Raw genomic sequence first — 10491 nt, 5'->3', positions numbered from 1 at the left:
TATTTATATTCCCTCTGGTTTTCGCTCTCATGCCCTTCCTCCTCCGCCAAAGCTCTTGTTCCTCCTCTCTTCGCCACCGCCATTTTCGTCGGAATATCACTCGAATTTCCCTTCGCCCGTAATGGACGGATGTAGATTCGTAATCGAAGCGCCAGAAGTCGAATCCATGGCCAAACAATCGGGCCGCACAATTCCTCTGCTTCTTCCATCTCTGGTCAAATCGGCGCAGAGTCTAGCCCGGCCGCCGATATCGAAATACCACGTCGGCGCCGTCGGTCTTGGATCCTCCGGGAGAGTGTTCTTCGGTGTCAATCTTGAATTCCCCGGTCTTCCTCTTCATCAATCTGTTCACGCCGAACAATTCCTCGTCACAAATCTCGCCCTAAACGGCGAATCTCACCTCAATTACCTTGCTGTCTCCGCCTTCCCTTGCGGCCATTGCCGCCAATTCCTCCAAGAAGTTCGCTCCGCCGCCGAGATCAAAATCCTCGTCTCTGAATCCGATTCCAGTTCCAACGATTACGTTCCTCTCCCCCAATTTCTCCCTAACCGATTCGGTCCCGATGACCTTCTCGATAAAGACGTTCCATTACTCCTCGAGCCCCGATTTAACGGCCTAACTTTATCGAACGAATCCGCCGGAAATGAAAAGCTCTGTAATGGCACTCACGGTGGCGATTTGGAGAAACTCAAACGCGCCGCCTTAGATGCCGCGAATATGTCCCACGCGCCGTACAGTAAATGTCCGTCGGGAGTTGCGTTGATGGACAACAATGGACGAATCTACAATGGATCTTACATGGAATCGGCTGCGTATAATCCAAGTATGGGGCCGGTACAGGCGGCGATAGTGTCGTACATCGCCGGCGGCGGTGGCGAATATGAGAGAATCGTCGCCGCCGTGTTGGTGGAGAAGGATGGCGTGGAAGTGAAGCAAGAACAAGCGGCGAGGCTGTTACTGGAGACGATCTCGCCGGAATGTGAATTTAGGGTGGTTCATTGTATCGCCGCCGTGTGATTGGGCGGAGGAAATTAATTGTTGGAGGTTAACTCAAAACTGTTTACTGCATGTTAATAAAAATGATGTCGAATTTTCACAAATAATTATTTTGGTAAATAAAAAATAGGGTCTGTTGAGAAATAAATGGATCGTTTTTTTCTTGGGTTAATTTGAATGGCAATTTCCGAGATGTTTCTGGGCTGTTTGATGTTTGATGAAATATGTAATGTAGGAAATTATGTAACAATCTCCTTTTTTTTTCTTTTTTTTAATTAGAAAAAATTTTCTTCGCTCCATTTTCATTCATGGTAAAAAGGAAAAAAAAAAAAAAAAAAATTTCTTGAGTGTTAGGGTTGACCTGAGAAAATTTCTAATACAATATTAGTATGAAAATTTTTTCATACTATCTTCTTTCATTGTTTGTCACAATAATAACATTTAAGAATGATGTGGAGTCTACGAAATAAACAAATAATAAATTAATAAATCATTTAATGATGTGTCACTTAATGAATGAAAGAAGTTGTGTCAAATAATGAATGGAATGAGTTGTGTCAAATAATGAACGGAAGAAGTTGATATTATAATAGTACTAGATTTTGTTTTGAGTCGACCCTTACATGTAGTTTGACCGATCTTAAGTGACAAGACTCTACAATATTAGACATTTTTCTTTTTAAAGATAAACTTGTAATTTAAGTTTCACATTGACTTCTTAACGTTTCTTTTATTTTGGTTCACTAATTTTTAAAACACCGATTTTAGTCTTATATTCTTAAAGAAATAACTATATTGATTAGAGTAATTTTCATAATTCAATAAAATTTGCTATTATTATTTTTAAATGGTAAGATCTAAAATAAACATTTGAAAGTTCAAGAACCAACATATTATTCTTTCCAAAATTTAGGGACTAAAAAGAGATTTTAACTTAAATTCATTAAGAAACCCAACATTTGACTAACATCCACCCATCATTTAAAAGAAGAAAATTCACATAATTAAATAATTAATGACAATAACCAAAAAGTTTTTTCACAGAAATTAAAGTTGAAGAATTTTTCAAAATATATGGTCAATAAAAGTGTTGTAAAACCAAGAGAATGAAAAAGAAAGAAAGAGAAGAAGAAGAATAGAATATTTAAATGATAAATCAATTTAGATGGATAGAGACAATAATTGATGTAATGATGTCTTAAAAAAAAGATATTGTATAAAAGAAAGTGTTATCATCCTAGAATGGTTCATTTAATATGGACTTCTAAATCAAATCGAGAATAGATCTTTGAGAATCCCAAAAAAGGAAAATGAAATTTTAATGGCTTAAAAATTGTGTAAAAATTCAAAGTTTACCCCAAAAGGGCAAGAAGAAAATTGTGATCAAAGTTAACATTAAGAGTAAAAATTAACAGAGATAGAAGAATGTATACTAAAGGGAAACTTGATTATAATGAATTAATCATAAGCTAATTGGATAATGAATATATTAAGTACAAATTAGATTTTGATAGGGAGATAAGAATGAGATGTGACGGCGGCGGCGGGGAAGATGGTCGGAAGGTGGTGATTGACGGCGGCGAGGACTGATGATTGGTGGGAAGGAGGTCCAATCCAATATTCTTTCCAACTTCTATGGGGAATTTTTTATTTTATTTATCATTTTTAGAATTAAGCGTCCCCACACAGATTCAGAACCCAAAAACAAAAACACAAAAAAGATGCCTTTAGAAAGAATCATTGCTTACAAGAGTCGGGTTGATGATGGCTGTACATATTATATATGTCAATTATTGAGTGAGATGTAGGCTATATAGCATGGTTTAATAGGACTAAAAAGGTGACGATCTCGAAATACTAATAATACTAATAAAATTAAGCCTATAATTTTATAGAGTAGTATAAGCTTATATTACAACTTAAATTATTGTAATTCTCGACACTTTTAATGCTTTATTGACTAACTAAAATTATTGATATCAAAATTCGAGTCAACGATAAATTTAGATGAGCGTAAATTGAACAAATGTTTGTAGGATAAAAGAATTGTGTGTCGTTGTGGTGATGAGTCCCACACACTTTGACGTTCAAGTTAGTATCATATTCGTAAATAGCTTTTAGGTAGAAGATTGTGTGTGTTGTTTTTAATGTACCACATGTATTTCTCCCCCTCCCATAGAGAGGTTTAATGGAATTGCAAAGGGTGGATTTTGCTGCCATCTTGGTCGATAATCGACCGACCCATCCTCCCCTTAAGTGTTATGCCTCATGGACCATATCATCTTATTCAGGTCTTTATCTATCACTCATTCGCATTCTACATCTTACCTTTGAGTCTTAAGCCTCCGATGGTCTCGATCAAGGTTCATGGGACTTATAGTAAAAATAATTTCACCATTAACTCTTGATCCAACTTCCGAGTTGAGATTTGTGGTTCTGGTGACATATTTCTCGTATAATCGCAAGCTTGGGTTATGGTTGGGAGTTTCGAGCCTCGTAAGTGGCCCAAGGTCCAAATACAGGGCAGGCATACAACACAAACAAGGAATGTATAAGGACCCAACTCAGATGATATGGTCCAAATGTAACACACATCCCTAATGGGAGGTTGTAACCAACCCACATGGGTCAACCATAATTAGAATAAACCCATGGAGACTTTTCTCCAAATCCCTTTTACCCCACTCCTATACTTGAACCATCATGAAAAATCTTGACGACATTTTCGACCAATAGCAAGTCTCATCCTTTGCAATTCCATAAAAACCCTCTATAAATAAAGAGATTAGAGAAATACATGTGAGATAGGTGAAAAGACTCTAATCTTCTACTTAAGATATGCACAAATTCAATATTAACTTAAGAATCCGGGTGTGTGTCTTAACACCATGCCATTGCACAACTCTTTTATTCTTGTAGGCATTCATTCGATGTCCAATCATCTAAATTGACCTTGACCCAAATTTTGACATCACTAATATAACTGAGGTTAGAGACTAAATTAATGTGTATAAAATTAAAAGAAATTAAAGGAATGGTCCAAAATGTTAAAGAAAGCAGAGTGCAGAAATTATAATTCAAGCAAGCAACATTATTGGACATGGAAACCCACGTAGCCAATTATCAACCGTCCACTTCCTTAACCTCAAAGTAACATAAACAACAAAATTTACAAAGGCAAAAACATCAAACTCATATTCTTTGCCTTTTTAGAACATCAAAAGCCATAAAAGAAGCACCATGTTTAAAGAGCTTTTGTTTCTATGAAAGAGAGAAAGAAGAGGAGGCAGCATGCTTGAGAGGCATTTTGATAACCCCTCTTCCACCTCCACATTCTGATAAACCTTCTTCATCCAAAGAAAAAACATCCTCACTCCCTTTTAAAGCTCCATGCACAAACACAACCAACACACCGATGAACATCGAAATCATAATGTTCTTAGTTGCATCTGTGATCAAAAGCAATGCAACAGTGATTAACATCAAAGCCACCCTCACCAATCGATCGTTGACTACGCTACCACAAACCACCCATGGTTCGTCGTGTAAGAAATATAGGTAAAGCCACGCAACAGATGAGATGATGAAGACAACCAATGAGATGGGTTGCCAGAGCAAACATAGAAAGAGAATGAATAATATGATGAGAATGTAATTCGTCCGGAAGTACTCGCCATTGTTCTTAATTCTATTGATTAGTTGCAAAAAGGAGGAGGGAAAGCTCAGATCTTGAGGCTGGATCATCTCCATCCATGGCCTTCGTGTGCCAAGGCCTGATGCAATGCGTTCTCTTGCCCGGGAAGTGTAATGTAGGTTCGATAAAGGGGCTGGCTCGGTCGGAATTGTTCCATAGGTCCCCATTATTCCCTCTTCTTTGCCCGTTACAGAGCTGGGGTGGGGGAAGAGGAAGAGAGGGCAGAGGAGGGTTGGGGAGAGAGAGGGAGGGGAATGAAAAGGCATTGAGCGGTTGCCATTTAAGGAAGAGGGAGGTTGAAGAGAACCATTTTTGGCAGAGCCTAAATACTTTGTTCTAAAAACAGAGAATATTACGTGTCAATAATGTTTGAGCTGTAAAAACTCATTAACCAAAAACATATATGGAAGCTACAAACTAGAATTTCCCCCCAAGGGAACTACTTTTTATGTAAGCCAAACATTCATCTCAATTATCAAATGATACATCGAAGGTCCCGTTTGATAACTATTTGGTTTTTTTGTTTTTTGTTTTTAAAAATTAAGTCTAAAAATACTCCTTCCACCTCCAAATTTCTTGCTTTTGATCTACATTTTAATAATGTTTTTAAAAATCAAGCCAAATTTTGAAAACTAGAAAAAAAAAATATAGTTCTCACAAACTTATTTTTGTCTTTAACATTTGGCTAAGGATTCAACTCTTGTACTTAAGAAAGATGTAAATCATTGTAAGAAATTAAGAAAAAAAATAGGCTTAATTTTCAAAAACAAAAAATGAAATAGTTATCAAATGGAACTAAAGTAATCAACATTGTAGAATAAAAGGAGGGTTAAGGAAGACTTCAACAGAAAATTTGTGATCATCTCAACAAGAATTTAGCGATGGTTTTGTTCACTGAAACAATAGGAATTTACCCCAAGTCTTTTTATAAATGGTTTTGTTCACTGAAACAATAGGAATTTACCCCAAGTCTTTTTATTTTTTTATTTTTTTCTCTTAATGTATGTATGTATGTATGTATGTATGTATGTATCTATATATATCCGTGAGTGTACGAGGTCAGCTTACATGCACCTCGACTAATCTCACGAGACAATCTGCCTAACCCTAAAACATTTTGGTGTCAAAGGAAACTCATAGGAAATTAATTCCTAGGTAGGTGGCCACCATTGAATGAACCTTTGACCTCTTAGCCATTTGTTGAAATTGTCTCCTTTTTACTATACATCAAGTCCAAATCCAGAAATTAATAATCTAAAAGGCAGTGCCTCTCAGCCTATTTCTTCTTTATAACGAAAAAACTAAGAGTCTATGTCTTTAAACAAGCCTTACAATCTCCAAAATGACCATAGCTCAGCAATACTTGACATGTACTTCTCTTGACATTAAATGTTCAAATCCCCATATCTTACTTGATGTGATTAAAAGAAAAAACAACCCTCATATATCTTGCTGCTCATGCTTTAAAAGAGGATGAAGTAGATAATAAAATTCAACAATGAAAACCAGAAAGATGAATTATTATTGACAATCGTACCAGTTTCTTGAGCAAACAGAAAATTTACTCGATCATGAACTTTCTACAACATGTTTCCAATATCAGCATGGACGAGAATGGCGAGTGCTAAAGCTTTCACTTGGTATGTGCAGGGACTTCTCCTCTCATTACCCTCCAGGGTCCATAATAAAACTTTGGTTTCATTAAAGGAACAGCTTCCCCAGGGTGATCTTCCCAATACTTTTCCTGCACATTTTCACAAGGATTGCAGAGATTGATATAGCATAAATGATGCTTTTAGGACATGTTTGGTCACTTTTATCATGTTCAAAATCGATAAGAAACGTATTTCTAATCATTCAAAATCAATTTTAATGATGTACAATCACGTGTAAAAGTATAAAAAACAAACATTAAATTGATTTTAAATGATCATAAGACATGGTTTAAACAATATTTCTTTTTTTTTTTTTTTTTTGGGCCTTTGGATAAGAAACCAAGCCTCAAATATCAAACATATGTTCTTAATATATGAAAGAACATACAAGGACATATAAAAAGAACAGTCCCACAACAAAGGGAGTCCGATGAACTACAAGGAAGGATTAAAAATTTAAAGAATTAAACCTAGATGATAATAACAAATAAATCTTAACCACATAAGCCATAACAAACCATTAAACCTAAGCACCTCCCACAACCCCTCCTCATATCTCTAAAAAAACTTTTACTAATGTTTTACGCATTTTTTTAAGGATAAGTTGCAAATTTGGTCCCATCAAAATCAGAGTTTAGTTCCTATGATTTTAATAATTAGATTTAATCGACTTGATAAAACCTTCCTATGCTATGATAAAAACCTCATATGAAGACTAAATTTGTAATTTAACCTATTTTTTAATGCACAGAGATGGACCTCCAACTTCAATAGAGCTAAGTACATCACAATTACTGTTGACCTAAGCTCGCTATGCCATGGCTTTACTAAAAGATTCCTTAATTGGGAGCACCAATCTGTCACAAACTAAGGAGTAAACAAAATGGAAAAAACTACCCATCTTTCTTCTATTTCAATCGGCTCAGTTCATCAATTAAACAGAAACAAAAGCAAATTCAATTAGATAAATATGCTTAAATTAAACAACAAAGTGACAAAAAATGGAATCAACAGTAGAAAATTTACCTTGTAGAGTTGCTCGGTAATGGCAGCGCCGACGACCCCAGTGTAAAAAGCAGCAATATAAATGGAAACCAAAGGCGTAAAGGATTTGGGTCGCCTATAGGGATCAACCATATCCCAGAGAATCGTTCTTTCCCATTTGGTGTAGACATAATCGGCGTACTTCCTCCATAAATAACTCGCCATTTTCGCGCAATTGACGATTGATTCGTTCGTATACAAGAGATATTAGAAGGAGAAGAAGTATCAATTTGAGTGATATTTAAAGGAAAACGAAAACAGTTGCAGACTCGGCTGTTACTGGCCTCGCTGGTGGCGGTGGCCGTGGCGGAATCAGCGATGAAGAGTTTTGTAAAGAGGAAGGAGGATAATAGAGAAAGCCCAATACGGATGAGAATTGGACCAGCTTCTTCTTCACCTTCATCTCTTCAAGCTTTGGGCTTTTCAATTTATAATTATTAAATAGTTTTTTAAAATAGATATAGAAAATAACATTTAATTTTAAATGATAATTTTAAATTTTGAATTTTATTTAATTTTGTATCTGTTTTTGGTAAATAATAGATTTTAAGAATGGTGGGAAATATTTGTGATTTAATTTTAAATGATAATTTTAAATTTTGAATTTATTTTATCAAACAAAAAAAAGTTAAGATTTTGTTATAATCACTTCTCTTCCTTTCAACATCAATCCAAATCATAGTCTTATTTTCTTCCTACTATTTCTTTCCTTGTAGTCATTCAAAATCAATTTTAATAGCATTAAAATTATTAAAATTGTATTTAGAGTATAATTATATATTAAATTGTTTCGAGTATTATAGGTGTGATTCAAACTGATTTTATACGTGATAAAAGTGATTTAACAATTTTGAAACCACTCCTAAAATATGCACTTCTTTATCTATTTGATGGAAAATAAAATCACAAAGCACTTTTTAATCACGGGGCTTTTAAAATTTAAAAATATATATATTTAAAAATATTTACACTTTATAGCAAAAAGTTTCAAGCACTTTTGGAACTTTTTTGCTATAAAGTGTAAATATTTTTGAGATTTTTCTATTTATAAGAATTTTTCAATCACCAAAATGCCCATTTTAATTTTTAGAAGATTTGCTTGTCTCTGTTTGTGTTTGACATATCTAGCTTGAATTCATAGTAGTAGCTAACCTGAGTATCGTTAAGACATTATATTTTTTAACAACATTTGAGTCAACCGGTTCAAAACAGGAGAATCGGGTATTGAACCACTCGAACTGAATCGCCCTTCAAAAAACCACCTTACAACTGATCGTGTAGCAAACGAACTATGTGTTGAGCATCTATGTGATGAGCATGAAAGACTATGAGATCGCGTAGCTAGCAACTATGCGATGAGCATGAAAGACTACGTGATCGCGTAGCTAGCAACCATGCATTGAGCATCTAAAGACCGTGTGATCATTTAGCAAGCAACTATGCGATCTTGTAGCAAATGATACACGATCGTGCAGCAAAAGCTACCTGATCACTAGCAAGAGCTACACAATAGCTTAGCCGTAGCTACACGATCTAGAACCTCTGTTTCGTTTTCTCCATCGAAACTGTACTCTGCAACCCTTCTTTGAAGCAACCCGAAACTTCACGAGCAACTCAAACTTACAAATTACAGACTCAATTGCAACAATTAATGCTAAAAAATGCAGGGGCCTTTACAAACCAAAATTATAAATTAAAAAAAGCCTTAAACAGAGAGTTCTATCTTGAAACATCCATCAACAAATTCATCCACAAGCATTTATCGCATAAGTAGAATGCAGATTATAAAACCCACAATTACTGTAAAACAATTCAATACAAAAATGGAATTTGGAATCAGAAACCTATAACCTTGCTCTGATACTAATTGAAGGAACTCTAATGAGAGAACCTTGAGCAGAAGCGGATCGACCAAATTCCATTATTTATTGAATATAAAGTTTTACAGTAAATAAGCAACAAGATATGCATTTAATTCTAAATTACAACATGCTTTAGAAAGAAAAGGTTTCAAGAAACCTCACCTTTGAAGACCTTTCTTCGTGTTTTTCCCTCGAACAGATCACGAACTTCTTGAAGACCTTCTTCAAGATTAATCTCAAACAAAACCAAACACTACCACAATACTTACCTTGGTATTCTCAGGGTGAGAACTCAGGAGTAGTGGGTCTTGACTATTTTGGTTAAGAGGGAAAACTTAATATATAGAGGATGAAGATTGAGAACTCTAAAAAACCAAGACAAAAACAGAACACTTTTGTATTTTTCTCCACTATCTCAATCGTTTAACAACCTTTGTTAATGAGGAAGAGAGATGTAACTCTCTTCCTTATTATTAAAATAAATGAATATTATAAATGTCAATGTTGATTACCTTGTTGAAGGCGCTTTTCTTTCCCTCTTCCATTTCGATCTATCGGTCATCCTATGTATTATCGACACTATAGTCGTGACATATGAATATTAAACTGACACTTTACGCATCCCAACGCAAGTGCGTGCAGATTCTTTATAGTGATCATCAGAAAATATAATATCTATCTAAATATCATACCATTGACAGCTTTCAATATACAAGTTCCATAGAGGTCATCTGGTTAGCTCAATATGATTAGTTGGTAGAATCAGTTATTGTGAGTTAATTTGAATTGTTCAAAATTAATAAGGATTAATTATTATATGAAGATTTTAAGTTGTTTGCGAATATGATGCGGATACTATTGTGCATAATGTATTTGATACATTTATAGCTTAATGGAGAAATGAATATCTTGGAAGGGAGTTCAGAATATAGCTTTCTAGTGAATTGGGGATTCATAGTTGTTATAATTTAATATAAATTAGATTTTATATTAAAATGTTCATATAGATAGACAAGAAACATTAGATTTATTATTGTATGTTTGTAGTTATATAAAAATATAGGTTATATGTTAATTTTGATATAATAACATATAATTTATATATATTATTATTATATATTATATATATTAGAGATTATAATATAATATATATATATATATATATAGATATATTATAGTAAATTATTGATAAGTGTTATTTTCATTATTTATATTTCTATATTATTATTATATTATTTA

At 34.2% G+C, this 10491-nt stretch overlaps 3 protein-coding genes across 4 annotated transcripts; 1 reads left to right on the top strand and 2 right to left on the bottom strand.

Moving 5' to 3' along the window:
- On the top strand, nucleotides 1-1190 carry LOC120070665 (cytidine deaminase 1-like). The gene has a single exon (XM_039022502.1). It carries the CDS (start codon nucleotides 122-124, stop codon nucleotides 1016-1018), a length of 897 nt encoding a protein of 298 aa, XP_038878430.1. The 5' UTR covers nucleotides 1-121; the 3' UTR covers nucleotides 1019-1190.
- A 2901-nt stretch (nucleotides 1191-4091) lies between these two features.
- On the bottom strand, nucleotides 4092-4992 carry LOC120070553 (PRA1 family protein F2). The gene has a single exon (XM_039022346.1). It carries the CDS (start codon nucleotides 4955-4957, stop codon nucleotides 4259-4261), a length of 699 nt encoding a protein of 232 aa, XP_038878274.1. The 5' UTR covers nucleotides 4958-4992; the 3' UTR covers nucleotides 4092-4258.
- Nucleotides 4895-7804, bottom strand: LOC120070554 (uncharacterized protein At4g29660). Of its 2 annotated transcripts, XR_005479982.1 has the most exons (3): nucleotides 7373-7804; nucleotides 6229-6435; nucleotides 4895-5027 (listed from the first exon to the last, which is right to left on the bottom strand). XR_005479982.1 is itself a non-coding variant. In XM_039022347.1 (2 exons), the coding sequence occupies exons 1-2, from the start codon at nucleotides 7553-7555 to the stop codon at nucleotides 6325-6327; spliced, it is 294 nt and encodes a 97-aa protein (XP_038878275.1). In that variant the 5' UTR covers nucleotides 7556-7804; the 3' UTR covers nucleotides 6183-6324. The 2 variants fall into 2 exon arrangements, 1 of the variants encoding a protein (XP_038878275.1); XM_039022347.1 differs by lacking the exon at nucleotides 4895-5027 and having other exon boundaries at nucleotides 6183-6435.
- Between the last annotated feature and the right edge of the window lie 2687 nt (nucleotides 7805-10491).

The sequence above is a fragment of the Benincasa hispida genome, chromosome 2 (genome assembly GCF_009727055.1).
Source record: "Benincasa hispida cultivar B227 chromosome 2, ASM972705v1, whole genome shotgun sequence".
In the NCBI taxonomy this organism is placed as follows: Eukaryota; Viridiplantae; Streptophyta; class Magnoliopsida; order Cucurbitales; family Cucurbitaceae; genus Benincasa; species Benincasa hispida.
The sequence above is the reverse complement of the archived record's forward strand: the minus strand, read 5'-3'. Positions and strand labels throughout refer to the sequence as shown.

Coding starts and splice junctions, on each gene's coding strand:
- LOC120070665 (XM_039022502.1), top strand. CDS start 122: ATGGACGGATGTAGATTCGTAATCGAAGCGCCAGAAGTCGAATCCATG.
- LOC120070553 (XM_039022346.1), bottom strand. CDS start 4,957: ATGCCTTTTCATTCCCCTCCCTCTCTCTCCCCAACCCTCCTCTGCCCT.
- LOC120070554 (XM_039022347.1), bottom strand. CDS start 7,555: ATGGCGAGTTATTTATGGAGGAAGTACGCCGATTATGTCTACACCAAA. Junction 6,436..7,372: donor TTACCGAGCAACTCTACAAG/GTAAATTTTCTA, acceptor GAAAATGTGCAG/GAAAAGTATTGGGAAGATCA.